The 21,690-nt window shown below is 45.8% G+C and overlaps 1 protein-coding gene across 3 annotated transcripts in view; it reads left to right on the top strand.

The window, feature by feature from the left end:
• The window catches only part of LOC142833096 (kremen protein 1), a 247,605-nt gene that overhangs the window by 139,210 nt on the left and 86,705 nt on the right, over window positions 1–21,690 (top strand). For 2 of the 3 annotated variants that reach the window (XM_075944245.1, XM_075944244.1), the window contains exons 3-8: window positions 1,335–1,409; window positions 2,149–2,280; window positions 3,991–4,101; window positions 5,031–5,198; window positions 8,205–8,307; window positions 9,150–10,853. In XM_075944245.1, the coding sequence (XP_075800360.1) occupies window positions 1,335–1,409; window positions 2,149–2,280; window positions 3,991–4,101; window positions 5,031–5,198; window positions 8,205–8,307; window positions 9,150–10,853 (2,293 nt within the window). Of the gene's footprint in view, window positions 1–1,334; window positions 1,410–2,148; window positions 2,281–3,990; window positions 4,102–5,030; window positions 5,199–8,204; window positions 8,308–9,149; window positions 10,854–11,876; window positions 15,393–21,690 lie in introns of those variants that run through there. The other variant, XM_075944246.1, reaches the window with a different exon arrangement.

Raw genomic sequence — 21,690 nt, 5'->3', positions numbered from 1 at the left:
TGACTTAAAAAGTAACGAAGTGGCACTGCCCTCTAGTGGTCTGATAAAGTCATTGGTCATTCTTGTCGGTGCTCTTTGGGTTTGTGCACCTGTCAGTACAGATTATTCCTGTGGAAGGAATTTACATTTATTTTCTGTTTATTTGTTGGGTTTATTCACTGTTTGAGCCCATAGTGACTGGCCTTGATGATAATCTGCCCATCTTTTAGCGTGCTGGTTTGGGAAGTTGGCTTGTTTTCCCTGTCTTTTTTTTTTAAGAGTGGCTGCCTCTGTTACAGTACTTCAAGTCCTAAAAGCAAGAGTCTGTCTCATTCTTCTGTAGATTCAACTCTATTATTCACTTAACTGGAGATAAAATGAGAAGGTTCACTGAGGTGGAAAGGAATCTTTTCTCCCATCTTTTCCTCTACCCCAACAAAATAAATTTCTATCACTGCTCATTTGTTTCTAAGCCTTCTTGCCTTGTCCCTCTGACCTCTAGTTTTCCAACTGGTGGGATCAGCTGAGTCCAGCTCCACTGAGCCCGTCTCTGTGGTCAGAGCCAAGAAATCTGCTTTACAAACTTCACAAGTGGTTTCTGATGTTCAGCCAAGCTTGGCAGCCAACTGCTCTAAATCGCCACTTATTATTTCTTGTAAGCCCCCCAATGGTGTCTACAAAGATCTGCAGCTTGTGTTGTATGTTAAAAGTGACCATTTTGAGATTCATTCAGTAGTAGTCAACATGCTATTCTCACTGGATGGCATGGGAAGGAAGAAAGGACCACAAGAGACAAACCAAAGGCATTTACTCTGGTTGCCAGGGGCAGTGTGTTCATAGCAGAAAATATCAAAACCAGTACCTCTGCACTGGCTGGGCAAACTGCCCATCCATCGACTTGTTTTTAATATTCCAGCTAGATAGGAAAGGAAGGCTTTGCAGTAGTCAGTTACTCATTTCCACCCATTCTAAGTCACCAGACTATTGGGATGATAGGACACAGTAAGTGGCTATGTCTCCTGTTTTTCAGATTAGAATATCAAGGCTTAGAGAAGTAGAACAACTTGCTCAGAGGCACAGATATTGCTTACTCTCTGGTTCTGCATTAGAAGCCATGCCTGATTTATGAGTCCAGTATTGGTAGGGTCAAAAGACAGAATTGCTGGGCTGGGCAGTGGTGGTGCACACCTTTAACCCCAGAACTTGAGAGGCAGAGGCAAGTAGATCTCTGTGAGTTTGAGGCCAATCTGGTCTACAAGAGCTAGTTCCAGGACAGCTAAGGCTATTATACAGAGAAACCCTGGCTCAGGGCAGGTGGGGACAGAGTTGCCAACCTTCTCTTTTTCATGTTCCAGGCCAAGAGAGCAGTTCAGCGGGGAGCCACTGCAGTTATCTTTGATGTATCTGAAAACCCAGAAGCCATTGACCAGGTAAATAAGTCTCCACCAAAATCATTCCTACTGTCTGCCTGAGAGGAATTTGCTGTGGTTATATTGAGTGGGCACTGTTGTGACATCCTTGTCTCAGATTCTTTGCACCTATCTGCTGAAGTAATATGCCTGTGTTTGAGTATCATTTCCTGAGGGAGGCATATAGAAAGTGGTTATGGGTCAGGAGTTAGGGATAAGGGACATTTTCAAATGGTCTTCGGGACTTTCAGCCAGCTCAGCCCATCTTAAAACAAGTATAGCACTCTATCCTCGCCTTTCTGGGAATCCCAAGTCTATAATGATTGAAGACTTCAAGATGTCCAAGTGGGGATTTAATGTTCTTTCTTGTGTATGCATTCATAAAACACGTGTGTGTGTGTGTGTGTGTGTGTGTGTGTGTGTGTGTGTGTGTGTGTGTGCTGAAAGCTAGACCTTGCATTGCCAGACAAGTGCTCTACCACAGAGCCACATCCCAAACTCTCTTGCTTTTTCTTTCTTTCTTTTCTTTTCTTTTTCTTTTGTTTGTTTGTTTATTTGTTTATTGAGACAGGGTTTCTCTGTAGCTATGGAGCCTGTCCTGGAACTCAGTCTATAGACCAGTCTGGCCTCAAACTCACAGAGATCCTCCTACCTCTGGCTCCCGAGTACTGGGATTGAAGGTGTGTGCCTACACCACCAAGCCTCTCTTGCTTCTTAAAGTAAGCATGTCTTTTAATTGGTGCCCTTTCTTTCTTGCCAGCTAAACCAAGGCTCAGAAGACCCTCTTAAGAGGCCAGTGGTATATGTAAAGGGTGCAGATGCCATCAAGCTGATGAACATTGTCAACAAGCAGAAAGTCGCTCGAGCAAGGATCCAGCACCTCCCTCCTCGAGTGAGTGGTAACTTGTCTGTTGTCTACCGGTCGGTGCCTTCATTTCCTTTGAGCTTTGGCTTTCAGCCATCTTGTCCCTATATCTAGAATGCTGGCATAGTATCTGTTCCTATGTGTTGAGCTCAGCTACAGGACAGGAAAACAGAAATTTTCACTAAATTTCTTTATTTGTAAAAAAAAAATTGTAAAAGCTTACAGAAATAGACACTGTATGCTATGAAATCTCTGGTTTCACTCATCTGCCGTTGCCCCTTTTAGCCTATCCTTCTGAGAGACAAGCTGAAAAAATGAAGGGATGACACATTTAGCACTTGTTTCCCTTTGTCTCTTCCCTGCCATTTGACCTAGAGAAAAGAAAAGGCCTATACTTCCTTCTCCAGTCGGGTAGATCACTGACTCACAAATACGAATGTTAAGAATTTCTCAGATGTGGGACTGACATTGGTTGGTGATGAGTAGCAGTCAGGCATCACTTCATTGTACTGAAACAGTAGTACTGCCCACTGATACTTGACTGGCATCTTCTCCTAAACCTTGGAATCTGGGGCTGATGCCCATATATGTTTTCTTCCCTCTTCACAGTTACTGAACTGTTCCCATGTAGAATGATTCTTCCTCCTGCACCAAGTGTCTGGGTAGCACAGCATCTTACTAGGTTCCTATTCTTACTGGCTAAATGGATGTCCGAGGTGTAGCAGCTTCAGATAGCAGAAGTCAGTGTTCTTTGTGTGAAAAAGATAAGAGCTGCCAAGCACAGCTCAGTTGGTAGAGGACTTGCCTAGCATCCACAAAGCCCAGCACTACATAAAGTTGCTGTCATGGCACAGCTGTGATTCCAACATTTAGAAGGTGAGTGGTGGTAGGGTTAGAAATTCAGGGTCGCCGGGTGGCGGCTGCGCACGCCTTTAATCCCAGCACTCGGGAGGCAGAGGCAGGCGGATCTCTGTGAGTTCGAGACCAGCCTGGTCTACAAGAGCTAGTTCCAGGACAGGCTCCAAAACCACAGAGAAACCCTGTCTCGAAAAACCAAAAAGAAAGAAAGAAAGAGAGAGAGAGAGAGAGAGAGAGAGAGAGAGAGAGAGAGAGAGAGAGAGAGAGAAAGAAAGAAATAAATTCAGGGTCATCTTCAGCTCCATAGCAAGGTAAGACCAGCTTAGGATAAATGCCAACCCCTACCCCACACCAAGAAAAGAAACAAGACGTTTGCAGAACTGACTTGCTGTCTTCATTTTAAAGGAAGAAGGAACTCTTGGGCAAACGTGACTCATTGTAGTGGAAGCTGATTTTTGTGGAAGCACCATACAATTTTCTAAGTTGTTGTAAACCATTAATTATATGCTTAGTAATCACTGTTCCCTCAAAACACAACACTCACTCCTTTGTCTATAACTGTGATTATTTGTGTTTATTCAGAGGGGCTTTTCTCACATGGTATACCAAACTTTGCGCTGTTTTAATGGGAGACTAAACTTTACAGATGGCTCTCTCGGCTATTAGGAGGTGTGAGGCTACTATAACTCCCCCACCCCCGTCCTGGCCACATTAAGGCACTATCACTGTGTTCATATGAGCAGAACCCCACAAGCTTCCTACACACTGAGGGATCCTGTCCTCACTCTTCCACTCCATTTCCTGACCAGGACTGACAGCCCACATGCCCACAATCAGGCCAAAGAGAATATGGCTCATGGCATTTGTGTTCTATTCTAGCAACCCACTGAGTACTTTGACATGGGGATTTTCCTGGCTTTCTTCGTCGTCGTCTCCCTGGTTTGCCTCATTCTCCTTGTCAAAATCAAGCTGAAGCAGCGTCGTAGTCAGGTAACCCCTAAGAGCAACTTGTGAACCCCATTACTCTGTTGCTGATGAAAGTTAGAGGTCTAGCCAACCTGCTGTTCTTGCTCCCCTTCCTTTCTCAGTGTTCTGGAGAATGCCAGACCTCAAGTGCTGAGCCCTAGTGTTGAGAGGGGCAAGCCTCTTCATTGGGGGTATTCCAAGCGAGTATTTTGAAGGAAATGTCCAAATAAAATTTTGTTTTGGAACATGAGACCTTTGCTCCTCGGGTAGATTTAGGGTTGGTAGAAATACAGACTGTCAGGTCCCAAGGTCTTGTGATGAAATTTACCTCTGCCAGGCCCTTACGATGACTCTTGATAAACAGGTAGCCATACTAGTACTGCTGCTTACAAGAAAGATCTGCAGGCTGAGGGTGGAGAGAGGAGGGGAAGCAGGAGGATAGACTGAGATGTGTGGCAGTGTGACACCTTGGCGAGAAGGTACCTTGGAGAGTGACAGTCAAAAGAAAAATGGTTTCAGTTGTCAGGAGGTCTGAGGGGCCATCACCAGCAAAAACAGGGATTATTGGCTAGTATTTATCCACTCACACTGTGTGTCAGATGCTAAGCACTCATCTAAACGCTCATTTCCCTCACCAAAGAGGTATTTGACATTGAGCCTTCTAAAAACCAAAGTCCCACAGAGTTGGCAAGTACCAGAAACAGAGAATTGCCTTTTACCTTGAAGGCAAGACTTTGGAGTAGGGTCACTTGTGAAAAATCCTAGACGAATGTCATGGGCATTCTAAAGGATCTATGCAATACAGTGGCAGGATGAGTTTTGAACAGTTTTTCAAGAATCTGTTTGACCTGAGTGAGACTAGTATTTTCTGTCCCAGTGTCCTGAGTGCTTTGGCCTGGGGTGTGAATACTACTATTAATATGTACCAACACTGACCATGTTCTTCCTTGCAGAATTCCATGAACAGGTTGGCCGTGCAGGCTCTGGAGAAGATGGAAACCAGAAAGTTCAACTCCAAAAGCAAGGGGCGCCGGGAAGGAAGCTGTGGGGCCCTGGATACACTTAGCAGTGGCTCCACATCTGACTGTGCTATCTGTCTGGAGAAGTACATTGATGGAGAGGTAATGTTAGAGACAGGACCTGTCTTGGGTGGGGAGGGGATATACGGTCCCCAGAGGTGCTGGGGACCACCATGACCAGAGTTCCCTACAACCTTGATTCAATGTCCAGGCTTTTAAAGGTATTTCTCCTAGGACCTGGGAAGACATAAATAGTCAATAGATGGTCTACCTAAGTGGGTGACTTTAGAAGTTAATCAGAAGTACGTGAATGCCACGCATGGTAGCACGTGGCAATCATTATAGCACTTGAGGGGCTAATCAGAAGAATTGTGAGTTTAAGGTCATGACTCCAACAACAAAACAAATAAGCAAAAAAGTACATGGTTAGACAGAAAATACATAGATGCAAGAACAAGTTGTTTGCTTTGCTTTGAAGAAGTGGTTATGTGGTATGTTTACTCTGAAAAAGTCAAGAGATTTGATGCCTTTGTTTGCACTTGTGGCTCTTTATTAAAAGTTGGAATTAAAGTACTAGGAGCAGCATAGACCATTCACCTATAACCACCCATCGTTAGCGCTTTGTTACTTTGTGCCTATCTCCAGTTGGACAGGTACACACAAAAGAGTTGGGGTGGGGGTGGAGCAAACTGTTTGAGAGTTCAGGCCTTGGATAGCCCCTCATATATAGATTGCTGGACAGAAGTGTGTTTGCACACAGGCACTTGGAATGGTGCTCTTGCATGGACTGTAGGTACAGACCTAGCCCAGGGTTCCCACCTAGCCCAGGGTTCCCACCTAGCCCAGGGTTCCCACCTAGCCCAGGCAGGTTCTTGGTTTGGCAAGTGACTTTATCCAGTGTCTGCATTGATGATCTGAACCAGCATACTAGACGCTCACAAAGACTACTTAGGTGAGAAGACACAGGCATTCTAAAGCGCATTGGTTATTAGTGTGAATATTACTGTGTCAGACTTGTGAGAAAATAAAAGCAAAGCAGCAGGAATAGTCATGATGATACTTGGAAAGCCATCACATTCTGTCATATACTGCTTTCCTTTGAAGCTAGGTGGCCCCAGCAAGTGTTCTTTGTACTTGATCTCCTTCAAAAGTGCCAAGAAGCAACCGTCTGTGTATGGTTCAGTGACTCTCAGCCTTCCTAATGCTACAACCCTTTAATATAGTTCCTTATATATGGTGACCACCAACCATAAAATTATTTTCTTTGTTTTTAATATTTATTTATTTATTTATTTATTATGTATACAGTGTACAATATTCTCTCTGTGTGTATGTCTGCAGACCAGAAGAGGGCAGCAGACCTCATTACAGATGGTTGTGAGCCACCATGTGGTTGCCGGGAATTGAACTCATGACCCTTGGAAGAGCAGGCAATGCTCTTAACCACTGAGCCATCTCTCCGGCCCATAAAATTATTTTCGTTGCTCTTTCATAACTGTAATTTTGTTACTGTTATGAATTGTGATGTAAATATCTGTGTTTTCAGATGGTTTGGTGTGTCGCAACCCGAAGACTGAGAACCACTGCTCTACATCAACATAGATGACCTAGGGTGTTTGTAACTCTCCCTGCAAACCCCATACTCTCTAGCCTGAGGCTTTGAACTTAGGTGTGCCCTCCAGCTCCTCGAAAGGAACCCACTTCCTTGCCTTCCTTGTCCTTTAACCCTGAAGACTATGATTGGGCCACGTAGATTGGACAGTTTCAGTTTCCTTCTCCCTATGGGCCCTACTTGAAGGAATGAAACTGGCCCTTAGTTGGAATTAGGGGAGAGAGTACAGTGTTTTAACTTTACATTCCTATAACAAATACCCGCATAATAAACATATAAAGAGCAAAGGTTTGTTTGAGCACATAGTTTTTGGACAGTTTGACTGCAAACAAGGAGGCAGCATATCATGACGAAAACATGTGATGGATCGGACTGGAGATACTACAGTGGTTAGGAGCACATGCTTCTCTCGGAGAGGATCTGAGTTCTGTTCCTAAAACCCGTGTTGAGTGATTCATACCTACCTGCAGCTCCAGCTCCAGGGGACTAGTACCCCCTCAGGCAACTACATTCACATACATACACTCAGTACAAACATGTAAGCACGCATTCAAAAAACTAAAAGTAAAAATTAACGCAGTCTTGTGCAGAATGCAACTGTGCTGCTTTATACGTCTGCCTGTTTCTGAATTACTCAGAAAAATGTACCTTTTCTTATTCTTTTTCTTTGTTCTTTCTCCATGTATCTGACCTCTGTGCCAGCCTAACTCTAGCAACATGAACTCCCTTTTCTGCTCCATTCTCCTGAGCAACTTCTGAGATACACTGCTTTCCTATCCTGAAAGTTCCCTCTTCATCTCTAATAAAATTTACCATCTGGGGTTGGAGAGATGGCTCAGAAGTTAAGAGCACTGGCTTCTCTTCCAGAGGTCCTGGGTTCAGTTCCTAGCAACCACATAGTGGCTCACAACCATCTTTAATGAGATCTGGTGCCCTCTTCTGGTGTTCAGGTATACATGCAGGCAGAACACTGTATACATAATAGAGGGAGGGAGGGAGGGAGGGAGGGAGGGAGGGAGGGAGGGAGGGAGGGAGAGAGAGAGAGAGAGAGAGAGAGAGAGAGAGAGTCATCTAGCTTAAAAATAAATAAACCAGGTAGTGGTGGCACACGCCTTTAATCCCAGCACTCAAAAGGCACAGGCAGACAGGTAGGTCTCTTGAGTTTCAGGACAGCAGGGCTACACAGAGAAATCCTGTCTACAAAAAAAAAAAAAAAAAAAAAAAAACCCTAAAGAAATAAAAAAATAAGTAACTCTTCAACATTGCTTACCAGAAGGACACAAAAGAGAAGCAGAGGGAAACAAGGTCCCACTAGGCCCTCTCCTTCCTGGTACTGCTCATCTAGGAACACTTAAGATTCATCTTTTAGCAGGATGGCACCAGCACATTCTGTCCCCCATAGGATACATTGGAGGAGGCACATGTGTGAGACTGAAGGCATAAGTCCCTCCCTTCAGTCCATTCTTCATGCTATGTCCCCCTCTTTCCCTTTGCAGGAACTTCGGGTCATCCCCTGTACCCATCGGTTCCACAGGAAGTGTGTGGATCCATGGCTGCTGCAGCACCACACTTGCCCCCACTGTCGGCACAACATCATAGGTAATTGTTACAGATCTTGGAGGACACTGTCCCTTCAAAGTATGATAAGTGCTTAATGCATGCTGTAGATTCATGAACAAACTGAACCAACACGGCATGGTCTTCTGGATCTGTAGGTGTGTAAGCATTAGGTTTTGAAACTTGGCTGCACAATTCTAAGCAGAGCTTGGCATTAAGGATCACTTTTAGGGGCAGGTGACGAGGCTCAGTAAGAGACTGTTGCCTAGATTGTGCAAAATCACAGACTTCACACACACACACACACACACACACACACACAACACCACCCAAGAAAATCATCTTGCGTTCAAGTTTGAGTTTCCAATTAAATAGGACACTGGCTGGGTATATGGTATACACATGGTATACCTAGCACTTGAGAAGTAGACGCAGGAGTTCAAGGTCATCTTTAGCTACATAGCAAGTTTGAGGCCAGGCTGGGGTACATGTCTGAGGAAAGTAGAAAACAACAGACCCTAGCATCCTGGCCTGGCCTCCCTAGGCCAAAAGCCCTGTCTCTTTAACAGATGGCAGTAATGTTGACTGCCCAGGCCTAGACTACAGGGTTGTTTCCAGGGACACAAGGGATGATGAATATGCAGTAACAGTATTTGTTGTTCTACCCCGTCATCATTACAGGGCAGGGTGGGAGACACTATCTTTGTGTTTTGCTCTCTGTACTCTGTGTGGGGAGATAGGAAAAGAGACAAGTCAGCCTCCGTCAGCTCAGCTGAACTTGAAGACAGCTTACAATGTGGCAGGGTCAAGCATAGACTCCCTGGCACTTGGCTTTACTTGATGCTTCAGGCTCTGACCCATTACCTTGTTTCCTCCTCTTCCAGAACAAAAGGGAAATCCGGGTGCTGTTTGTGTTGAGACCAGCAACCTTACACGTGGTCGTCAGCCAAGAGTGACCCTGCCAGTACATTACCCAGGCCGTGTGCATAGGACCAACGCCATCCCAGCCTACCCTACCAGGACAAGTATGGACTCCCATGGCAATCCTGTCACACTGCTGACCATGGACCGGCATGGGGAGCAGAACCTCTATTCTCCACAGACCCCTACCTATATCCGTGGCTACCCATCCCTGCACCTGGACCACACTCTGGCCCCTCACCGCTGCAGCCTGGAACACCGGGCCTACTCACCAGCCCATCCCTTCCGCAGGCCCAAGTTCAGTGGCCGCAGCTTCTCCAAGGCAGCTTGCTTCTCCCAGTATGAGACCATGTACCAACACTACTACTTCCAGGGTCTCAGCTATCCAGAGCAGGAGGGCCAGCCTATTCCCAGCCTTGCACCCAGGGGTCCATCCCGTGCCTTCCCACCAAATGGTGGCAGTAGCCTGCTCTTCCCCACTGTGGTGCACATGGCCCCTCCCACCCACGTGGAGAGTGGCAGCTCTTCCAGCTTCAGCTGCTACCATGGGCACCGTTCTGTGTGCAGTGGCTATCTGGCAGACTGTCCTGGCAGTGATAGCAGCAGTAACAGCTCTGGTCAGTGCCGCTGCTCTTCCAGTGACTCCGTGGTGGACTGCACAGAAGTCAGCAACCAAGGTGTGTATGGGAGCTGTTCCACCTTCCGCAGCTCCCTCAGCAGTGACTATGACCCCTTCATCTACCGCAGCCGGGGGCCTGCTGTACATCTTGAGGGCTCCCCACCACCAGAGGAGCTCCCAGCAGCACACAGTCAAGGTGCTGGGCGGGGTGAGCCTTGGCTAGGCCCTGCCTCTCCCTCAGGGGACCAGCTGTCCACCTGCAGCCTGGAGATGAACTACAGCAGCAACTCCTCGCTGGAACCCAGAGGGCCCAACAGCTCTACCTCAGAAGTGGGGCTCGAGGTTTCTCCTGGGGCTGCCCTGGACCTCAGGAGGACCTGGAAAGGGGGTCCAGAAGGACCATCATGTGCTTGCTGCTTTGATCCCCAGCCCTCTTCCCTGGGCCCTGGGACAGGAGCAGCTTCTGGTGGCAGCACCTTATTCCTGGGTCCCCGGCTCCTTGAAGACTGCAACCCTACAAGTGGGGAGCCACAACCAGGGAGCTCCCAAGGCCTGTATGGCCTTCACTCAGACCATTTTCCCAGGACAGATGGGGTAAAATATGAGGGCCTGCCCTGCTGCTTCTATGAAGAGAAGCAGGTGGCCCACAGTGCTGGCAGGGGCAATGGCTGCTACACTGAAGACTATTCGGTGAGTGTGCAATACACACTCACTGAGGAACCCCCACCCAGCTGCTATGCAGGAGCCCGGGATCTGAGCCAGCGTATCCCCATTATTCCAGAGGATGTAGACTGTGACTTGGGCTTGCCTCAAGACTGTCAAGGGATGCATAGCCACAGCCCCTGGGGTGGGATGCTGGGCTTGGACGTCCCCAGACTCCACTGGAGTCTAGGGACAACTCGGGAAGAGGAACAGGCTCCATGCTACCAAGCTGAGGTGCCACTGCAGCCTGGCTGCTCTCCAGAGGAGGCGGATGCTTCCAGGGCTAGCCTCTCCAGTGCTCCCCAGGACACTCAGGAGTCCCATGCCCTGGCTGCTGAGGCTTCAGGTGAGAGCAGATGATAGTAGGTATTTGTATAGGGGTTCTCTTCTCAGGCCTTTTCTGTTTGGCTTCTTCTGTGACTTGGCTTCTGTACCTGATAGTTTTCAAACGTTGCTTCTTAACTCCACCCATCCTCAAATCCCATGATGTTGGCATCTCTTCCCTTCAGATACTTCACACCCAATAGGAATCGCAATTTCATCAACTGTTCTGCATCTCCTATGGTCCCCTTAGTCCATCCCTGTGCTTCTTAGCAAAGTCCTCCCGACAGACCTCGCCGTACTTGCCTACTGTCCCATTTGGGTGACCTAAGTCACCATCCTTACACTAGAAACACTGTAATGACTCATTCCCTTTATAAGATGTCATTTGACAGGGAGGGAGGTTGTTTGGTTGGTTTTTGGTTTGATTTGGTTTGGGTTTGGTTTTTGGTTTTTTGAAACAGGGTTTTCTGTGTAGCCCTGAATGTCCTAGAACTCAACTCTGTAGACCAGAGTGGCCTTGAATTCAGAAGATCTCCCTGCCTCTGCCTCCCAAGTGCTGGGATTAAAGGCGTGCACATAAGATGTCTTCTAAGTGGAGCTTCTCCCTTTGATCCCTGCAGCATGTCAGGTTCATTTACATCTCTAGCCCTCTCTAGATCTCAGCTCAGTGGCCTTCCTTTCCTTATCAGTGTCTCTCTTGCTCCCTCTGCTCTTCCCTAAGTCCTTGTGGGAAGATCTGTGTGATCTGTCTTCCCTGCTTCTTCAGTGCCACTAGGAATTCAGTTTTCTACATTATGATTCCATGACATCTTAGTACTTCCAGAAGACTGTATAGCTAAAAAAGGAAGACCTGTCCCCAGAGACAACTGTGTAGACTTGAGCCCCTCAGGAAAGAAGCCATTGCTGTCCCTCCCCCTGTCACTCACATAGTCCACCCACCATTGTGAACTGTCACTTCCAAGAGCCCACCTTACTTGGTACATACTGCCCAAAGCCTGCCGTGCCAGCTCTCCACAACCTTGGCTCTTCTCCCTCTCTCTCCCAGGACCAGGATCTGGCCCAGGCATCGGTACGGGAGCTTGAGCTCAGAAGGAACTCTTTTGTAAAAATCGGAAACTGTACGGAGACTTCTAAGTCTGGCTTCCTTCAAAACTAATATATATATTAGTACATAATATATATATTAGTATATTAATATATATATATATATTAGTTTTGACAAACACAAAAGTGGTAATAAAGAGAGCCCTTCTCAACCCAAAATGTGAGCCTCCTGTGGCATCCCCTTCCCATTAACAAACCAACAGACAAAATCTCTTGAGTCCTTTGTCTCTTTTAATAATGTGTTATTCTGTTTTGTAATGTGTGTTTGGGGTTCTGAGGTGTGTGGGATTGAGTTCTCTTTTTTTTTCTAAGATGTTATATATAAATGTAAAAAGTTATTTAAATATATATTTTAAAGAACCCTAACCACCAACTTTTGATGAAAAAAGATCACTGCTGCATTAAATGAACCACATCATGTGTCGATACTGTTGTCTCCTTGGTGGGACCTCAGGCCTTTGAAAAGCTCAGGGTTACACCTGCCTTATTGAAAATGAACCAGAAACTTGAAGTAAAAAGCTAGTTGATAGGGGTACAAACTCCGAGGAACAATGCAAAGCTGCCTCTCCTTTTTCCCTTTTTTGAGGCAAATCTGGACTTCAGGGCTTCTGGGAAGCTCTACCTCTCCTGCCCAAACCTTGTAGGCAACCATGGAACTGCTAGGAACAGGAGGGAAAGGAGAGGTGTCAAACCATTGTCGCCTATGCCCCAGGTTATTGGGGAGCATTGTGCCCATTGTCTTCTGTTCCTTTGGGTCATCACCTTTGTCCGAGCAGAATCCCAGACTGACCAGTCCTGTCACTAGGCCCTCTCCTGCGTTCTGACCACTGTGGCAAGGAAGAGAAACTCTCCCCCTTACTGTCCAGCTCTCAAGTTCTGTAAAATTGTTCTGGACTTTGTGCCATCAATTGCAGAGGTGATTTGAATGGGGTGTGCAGGACAGACACCCAGGAGGAATGTTGCTTTGTGGCCTTGGTGTCCTATGGGACTGGAGAAACAAGTGCTCCTCTCACCCAGCAGCAGTACACCGCCCCTTGAAAAAAGGCATGCTGGGACACACCTGTGCCCATGGGTCTAGGGGCAGCCACACCCCCCAGCTACTGCCCCCTTTGGTTGCCTTTCTAGTCAATATATACTTGACCCATGGAGGCGTGCACTAAACTTCATTTGAATCAATTTTCCAACCCCAGAAAAAGGCCTCAGGGCTCTTTGGGCCTCTGCCTGGTAACTGCAATGGCTCACCCCACCAGCAGAGGTCTGCTAGCCTGTCTGCCTGATGCACTATTCTGTACTGATTCTCCACGAGACAGACTATCAGATAGTTCAGACCCAAAGGGTAGCCTTTTGTATGTTTTTTTCCCGGCCTCTTCTTTTTTAAGGGGAAGGGAGTTTTTTAAACCCAAACCATTTTTTTTTTGGTTGTTTGTATCGTTCTTGTTGTTTTTAAGATGTTTTGTTTTTAAAAGGGAGAGAATTTATTGAAAACTACTTCAGGGATTGTAATCCTTTTTGTCCAATATAGTCCTTTTTCTTAAAAATGTTTTTCTTTTCCTTAGAAGAAACTAATCGGGTTGGCCCTGTGTCAGTAGCTTTTCTGGTCACTTTTATTCATTCATTTAGCCGATATCTTTTGCCATCGGAAAGAGTTTGGCCTAGTGGATCTGAAAGCTCAGTTACAGAATGGGAACCTTGAAACCTGGGGAAACAGGGACTACCCTATGTTACCAGAGATAGAAATGACCCCTCTTCCAGTCAGACTCCCAGGAAGTCAATCCAGGGGCCAGACTACACAGTTTGAGACCATTGGAATGCTTTGTTCTTTAGAACCCCGTCTTTAGATGAGGACATTGACTTATTTCTAGCCAGGATCTGACAGAAAGAAGTCCCCACATCAGGTGATCCAGCCATTCACCCTTTAGGAAGTGGCTTTCATAAAATCTGTTCTTCCGCCCAACTCTGGGGGTCTGTTGCTTGAAGGCTCCTCCTCCAGGCTGTGCTCAGTGCACCTGTTGGTGAGGGTGTGAGAAGGGCCTAAGCTGTTGACATGTGATCGGGGTTGCCTTTATTTCTGGGGCCAGGAGTTGCAGCTGCTAAGAACAAGAGCTTGCATTACTTTGCAGTGGGAATGGGGCACAGCTTTTAACATGAACTGCAAAGCTGCAGCTTCTTACTGTCGAAATGTTTGTTTTTTCAGGTTGTACTTTTTTTTTTTTTCCATTTTTAGTGTCTGCATGTGCATATCTCTCCCTTGGCTGAAACAAACCCCAGAAAGACTTGTCTTTGTCCTGGCTAGAAAACCACTTCTCAATAGTCTTAAGACAGAAAAGAATAGAGAATTTGAATGCCACTGAAAGAAGTCAGATGAACAGGTCCAGCTATCCTCTGAAAGAGTGGCAGTGGTGGGGGACAAACACTTGAAGTTGTTGTAGTTTGGGGGTAGTAGAAACAAAAGGAAGATTTAGAAGTAATCACCATCTTTGTGTTCCCTCATCAAACCAGAACAAAATCACCTGTCAACTGTCTCATGTCACCATTTCAATAAAAAGAAATTGTGTATTTGAAGTTCCAAGTACCCTCTTTCAAGGAGGGGGAGGCAGAAATAGATCAGTAGTGTGTGGTAATTGCATAATCATGGACAAGGAGCACCTCACTTTCCCCTGGGAACCTTTGTGCCATCTAAGTGTGTGTGATAGCTAGTATAAACTTGATACCACCCCTGGGTGTAAAACAGCCATGTCAACTGTAGCATTCTAGAGTCAGATGAAAAGGAAAGGTTGGGCATTCTGATCCGTGAGATACCTCTTCACAGCTCCTATGGCTAACAGTTCCTCTCTCCTCCAGGCCCAGGTCATTTTACTAGATTCCATCTTTAGTCCTGTGGTTCAAGCCTGCCCCTGTGTCTTCTGATCTCAAAGTTCACCAGGACTAATGTTTTTTAAATGTGGTCTATAAAAGAATTAGTTGAAAGTATCATCTTTTAAACTGATCAGCCTTTTTCTGTTCCTTCCATAAACTTTTTGTATTGTTGGTCTAACGAGACACTTTTTTAAAAAAAAATTTCTTCCATAGCACTTAAGATTTTTGTAAAGACTTTGCTGTAAAGGCTTTGTGATAAAATGATCTAAGGGCTCTTTTCAACATTACCATTTGAAAAACTGTTTTTAAAGCTAGAAAACAACTTATGTATATTCTGTATATGTATAGCAACACATTTCATTTATGGAAATATGTTCTCAGAATATTTATTTACTAATATATTTATCTTAAGCCATGTCTTATGTTGAGAGTGTGATATTGTTGAAATAATCATTGAAAATGACTAACAAGACCCTGTAAATACATGATAATTGCACACAGATTTTACATATTTGCAGACCAAAAATGATTTAAAGCAAGTTGTAGTCTTCTATGGTTTTGTAACAAATTGTACAAATGACTGTAAAAAAATACAATTTTATCAAGTATGTGTTACATGTGGTCATTGCTGTGGTTGGCTGAAGTCTAGAGTCTGCTACTTTATACAAGCCAGTGTTCTGAGCACTGTTATTCAGAGACTCCCTATGAACTTCTGCTTCTGTTAAGAGTCCAAGTTGTGGGCGTTTCCAGTCATCAGAGTTGGCTAGAGTCTGTGGGCTTTATCCTTGCATAGCAGTGTGTGACAGGAGCCTAAAGCAAGATGACCACAACTTCCAGGCCAGCCTGGACTACAGAGTGCATTCAAGGCTAGCCTATGCAATTCAATGCAACCCTGTCTCAAAAAAAGTAAATGTGCTCAGTATTCAGCCTAGTGATAGAGTGCCAGCAATCAAGGCTCTAGGTTCAATCCCCCATAGCTGCCTTGCCCTACCCCATATCCTCACCCCCCACACCACCACCCCAAAAACCCAGCTGGGCATGGTAGCTTACAACTTTAATTCTTGTGCTTGGGAGACAAAAGCAGGTGGATTTCTTGAGTATAAGGCCAGCCTGTTATACATAGTGAGTTCTAGAACAGGTCTATGTAGAGAGAGTCTATCTCCAAATAATAATAAAGCCTGGGGACTTCGTCTCTTTTCCCAGGGAGGGTAGTTACTACACCTTGAGATTGGGTGAAGGGTACAGTTTATTTTTCAGACCCACTGCAGAGGACACTTCAATCCTATGAGTTCCCGTTAGTTTTCATCTTAGCTTGGGCCATTCATTCATCAGGGACAGCAGCCATGCTCCCCACTGAGCTCCAGGTTCCTCTCTGCACTCCTGGTGGCAGCTGACTGTGCAGAGCTTCTTGGAGCCTTTGTTTAATGGCTTTACCTAGCTCCAGTGTGTACCTCTGGGGGTTTTAGAAGGATCTCACAGCGTGGACTCCACCACAGCATGGTGCAGAGCCTGATGCCATGTTTGGTTGGCATGTCCTCCACCTGCTGTCCCTCTTGGGTTTCAGGAAGCAACCTTCCAGGCTGTCGTCCCACTGCCCCTGGACAACACTTGGGGAGCAGCTGCATATTTGGCGTATCTATCCTCAAGATCTTGGCTGACTGTTACTTTTTTTCCTTTGAACTTTCTTTACTCAATGCCAAGAAGAAAGTAGAGACGTCGAAGTTCAAACTTGGGAGCTCAGAATAATCAGGGATTTGTGTCTCAGAATCTTCACTGCGGCAACAACCAGCATGCTCCTAGCACAGTCTAGTTATCAAATAATTTCGCATAAGGCACTGTTTGTCGTCTCTAGAACCCCGTGAAGTCCACTGAGACAGACTGAAAGGTGGGGAAATGAGAACTGGTTTGCCCAAAGCCGCAGAGCTTAAGAAGCTCATAACCACAACTGACATCTATTGCACACTAAGCGGGCTCCTAGTTATTTTTTGCCAAACTGTTCAAAAGGCCTTTGCATCTATTAATTCATTTAGTCTTCATGGAACCCTGTGAGAGAAGGGCCAGTGTCAGTTTATAGGATAAAATCAAGACAATGGTTTGTCAGAGTTGGGATTTGAACATACTCTGAGCTCTGCCGGCCACCATGAAACAACAGAACTGGATTCATCAGGTTAGGCCTCTGGCGAGACAAGTTCTCTGAATGCAATTTCACAGGCTATTGGTACCTTAGGTGTGGATACATGAGTCAGGATTTTCATCGCCTGGATATATAAATCTGTATGGTAAAATCTCTGCCTCGAGCTTTTCCTTCCCCAACCCATCTCATCACCACTGGCCACTGGTTACCTCTCTGGTACGGCCTGCTGGTCCTCTGCTCTGGAGTGCCCAGTAGCTGGCCTACTGGCCTTTCTTGTTCTGTGTCTCTCTGTGCCTGTAACAAGTCTTTTTTTTTTTTATCCTGCCAGTCAACTCCCAAATAATGACACAGACTTTTTAAAATTATGAATGCTTAGCCTATAACTTAGGCTTGTTCCTAACTAGCTATTATGATTTAACCCATTTATGTTCATCTACGTCCCATCACATGGCATTACCTCTCTTCCATCTTGCGAATCCCATTCTCTGTGTCTCCTCATGTCTCTACCTTTCTCCTTCCAGAGTCCTCTATGTTCCAGAAGACTTCCCTAACCTCTTCCTGCCTAGCTATTGGCTATTCAGTGCCTTGGCAAAGAGACATCACAGTGTAAACAAATATTCCTCAGCAATCCCCTTTAAATAAAAAGGAACGGCTTTAACTCTAACCCAGTAAAGCTATATGTAATAACAATTATCAGGTAAGAATTACATTTACAATATCCAGTCTATCTGTATTTAACAATTTAGAGGAAATATTATCCTATCTTGGTGAGTTAAAAGTTTTCTAACAGCCGGGTGGTGGTGGCGCACGCCTTTAATCCCAGCACTCGGGAGGCAGAGGCAGGTGGATCTCTGTGAGTTTGAGGCTAGCCTGGTCTACAAGAGCTAGTTCCAGGACAGGCTCCAAAGCTACACAGAGAAACCCTGTCTTGAAAAACCAAAAGAGAGAGAAAGAGATACTTGAATCTAATTAATCTCCTTTGTTCAGCATTTTTCCTGACCATTGCCAATAACAACTTGTGACCTCCACCACTCAAAATGATAACAAATGCCAAATGACCAAAACCCACTTACCCCACCTTTTGGGAATGTGGGCGTTTTGTTCTCTAGACTGCTTCCTGCTATCTGGGGGCAACAGCATATTTAGGGGACCCTGAGAAAATTGGGATAATGGTCAAGTCCTGGGAGAGCTGGTTGTATCATTTTTTTGTTTAGTCTCTGTGTGATGAAAGAGTGTAGAGCTTATCTGAAGTCCTGGCTGGACAGTCTGTGAGGCTGGACCGTCTCAGCTAGCAGCTTTGAAGTTGTTCTGAATGCGGAATTTTGAGGAGGCTGCAACAGAGGCATTCTGAGAGGCTGGATCATATGGGCTACTTCCTTTTGGGTTTTTTTGTTTTGTTTTGTTTTGTTTTTTTGGTTTTTCGAGACAGGTTTTTCTATGTGGTTTTGGAGCCTGTCCTGGAACTAGCTCTTGTAGACCAGGGTGGTCTCGAACTCACAGAGATCCGCCTGCCTCTGCCTCCCGAGTGCTGGGATTAAAGGCGTGCGCCACCACCGCCCGGCGCTACTTCCTTTTGGAAACAAAAACGTTTAAAGGTAGCATGTGCCTTTCATGGCTTCAGTCCCTTGGAGGATTTTGCTTCTCTGAGTTGAGAAGGCATACTGTGGCATTTACCCTTCCGTTGTCGTCTGAGCACAACTTTGATCAGAGAGAACAAATAGGCAATCTATGGCTCCTTACCACTTCCCAACAAGAGGTGGCACCTGGTGCTGGGGCCCACATGGATGTCGGCAAAGCCACGTAGCAGTCCTGAAGCTTGGTATTTAATGGCATGGGTTGTCCATAGGTAGGGATGCTGGACTCTTGTCTCACATTAATTGGGTGCTAGAAAAATAAAGAGGAAGTGATTTTTGTTGTTAAAGAGAAGTTCCCAGGCCTGGAGGGATGGCTCAGCCGTTAAAGGCTAGGCTCACAACCAAAAATATAAGAGTTCGGTTCCCAGCACCCACGGCTGTCCCTCCAGGTACAAGATTAAAAAATCTATATAAAAAAAAAAAAGAGAGGTTCCCACACAGAAACTAGAAAGTGTGTTAGAAACTAACATCATTTCGCATGCTGTTCCTTTACCCCTGGTCTTAGCAGTCATGTTGTTTGTGCCTCCTGCTCATCTAGACTCTTTTATACCAAGTAAGGGAAAGATGTGAATTTTAAAAGGTCATGATGATATTTTGGTTCTTAAAGAACAGCATGCCAGGGCAGGAAGCTGGAGTCAGGAAGAGCTCGGTAAGAGCATAAGACAGTTTGCCTACTGGAAAGATAATCCATAGCAAGCAGAAAAGAAAAGCAAGTCCTACAAGATTTCTGCATAGGCTGTGGTCACAACTCATGCACATTCAAACACAAATGACAGCAAGTAAATCCTGCTGGACCATGAATACACCTTCTAACTTGATAGCAAGAGCCTGGTAAAGCCACCCGATAGGGAAATGCACTCTGGGATCCATAAAGACCAAAACATACTCCCTGGGACTGGCTAAGAGCAAGAGAACAATGGATAGATTTGAGTTACCAATTTAGGGAATAGAGAGCTCAGCAGCAGCCGAGAGCTGACTGCTCTTGCAGAGGACCAGGTTTCCTATCACCTACATGGAGGTTCATAGCCACCTGCAACTCCAGTTCCAGGGTACCCAGTGCCTGTTTCTGGCTTCGTTGGGCTCCTGCATATATGTGGTGCACATATTAGGTTCACACACATAATAAATCTTTTTAAAAGTAATAATTACCTTGCCATATGTCAGTTGCCTTAAATTGTGTTTTAGCTGCATTAGTAGGGGGAAGAAATGTGTATCCCCCCATCGTGTGTGTGTTGTTGTTGTTGCTTTTATATTTCTAGTCTAGTCACCTGTCTTATCTGAGGCAAATCACTGTCTAGATTCTGGCTGGCACACAGCCAGTTTTGAGCCATTCACTGCAGTATTTGTGATGTCACTTTGGTTTGTGATGTGGGTGTGGGCAGGTATTACATAATTAGATTTTATGATCAAATGATGTTAGAAAAAGCTCCGAAACTTCTGGAGTCTTCATTTTCCCGTAAAGGCTTGGGAGAAAATCCTGATGTTCTTAGGGAGCATGCTTTGTGTAAAAAACCACCAAGCATGCAGACCATATTATGTGGGTGCAAATGTGGAGATACATCCTTCTGTGCGCACAAGTGCCCTTCTCCGTGCACATAGAAGAGGGTACTTTAAAAGATCAAAATAGCCGCCAAGGCTAGGGACCAGAAATGAAAGAACACATCCCTGCAGCCCTGAGCACCTCTCCCTATGTCTCTCACCCAAGGAGATGACATGGTTTCTGTGGTTTTATTTGACATCACATGGCCAATGCAGTAATTAGAGCTGTTAGCACTGTAAAGTCCTGGAAATGAGAACAAAGACCGCCTCTTCCTGGGAACTCTTGGGCAATGCCTCACTCACCCCTTCTCAGGTGCTGGTCCTGTTGGTGGTTATGATTTTTTTTCTCATACAGAGAACGCCAAAGAAGGCTCCTTCCAGAGCGGGAGGGAGGTGACACTATGGAAAAACAAGGACGAGTCTGGCAGGGACTCCTGGAATCGCCATGTGTTGCCTGTTTGAAATTTCAGCTGTTGTCCCTGGAGAGAATCAAAGCTGGCAGGCCGACCGCAACACAGGCTGCCCTGTGGTAGAGCCACCCCCAGTCCCGTGGCATCTGGACCCACAGACACTTGGGAAGACAATGAGACCTATTCAGCAGCAAGCTCTGGCTTCACCTCCCAAGAGGTGGGTCAGTTTTAGAGCAGGCCATTGGAAAAGGTTTGTCTTTGGGAAGGGTTTGCAAATATCTAAAACCAGACAAGCAAACATCCTTCCAAACCCGTGAATCCTAGAGAGATGGCACCACGCTTGTAGGTCTCCAGACTGTTACCATCTGCGTTCAGTTCTGCTTGGTAGAGACTAGTCAGCGACAGGAAGCCATTGTGAGAATCATTCTGTTTTCCTTCCCTTCCCCAACTCCCCTCCCCTGCCCCAAGTCTCCTTGTGTAATGCTACCTAGACTGGGATCTGCAACTCGTGATCCTCCTGCCTCAGCCATTTGCCACCATGCCTAGCACTCTTCCCCATCACAAGTTTAGTTTTCTCACTTCCGAGGTTGTCCACCATGTTTACTGTATTAGTTTTGCCATTCAGTGATGGAGAGACACAGCTTGGCTTCTGAGAAGCACTGGGAGCCTTCTGGCACATAGCCATTCACATGAGTGTCTCAAAACAACTCCCTCCTCCCCAATGCCGGCCATTTGAACCTTGGGCCTTAAACATGCTAGAAACACACTCTATCAAACATGCTAGAGACACTCTATATCACTGACCCCTATCCCCAGCCCCCCTCTTCATTTTTTATATTATTTTTAAAGATTTATTTTACTATTTGTGTGTGTGTAAGTGGCCATGAAGGCCAGAGGAAGATGCCAGAGCCCTTACAGGCAGCTGTGAGCCACCATGTGGATGCAGGTGCTGGGAACCAAACTCAGGCGTTCTCAAGTGTGTGGCCATTGCTCCAGCCCGGCACTCGTCCACTTTGACTCAGCATGGCTCACTTTCAGTTGACCGTACCCTAAAGGTACACCTCATTCTTAACCCAACCCTTAGTAACTTCACTTGTGCTATTTCTTCTGCATCAGTAAAATTAGTATTTATTGACTACTTCATGAAGGCCAGCTGCTGTTCAGGCTCGTGTCATGAAATGC

This window comes from Microtus pennsylvanicus, chromosome 12 (genome assembly GCF_037038515.1).
Source record: "Microtus pennsylvanicus isolate mMicPen1 chromosome 12, mMicPen1.hap1, whole genome shotgun sequence".
NCBI classification, from domain to species: domain Eukaryota; kingdom Metazoa; phylum Chordata; class Mammalia; order Rodentia; family Cricetidae; genus Microtus; species Microtus pennsylvanicus.
This window is presented reverse-complemented; position numbering and strand designations above follow the sequence as displayed.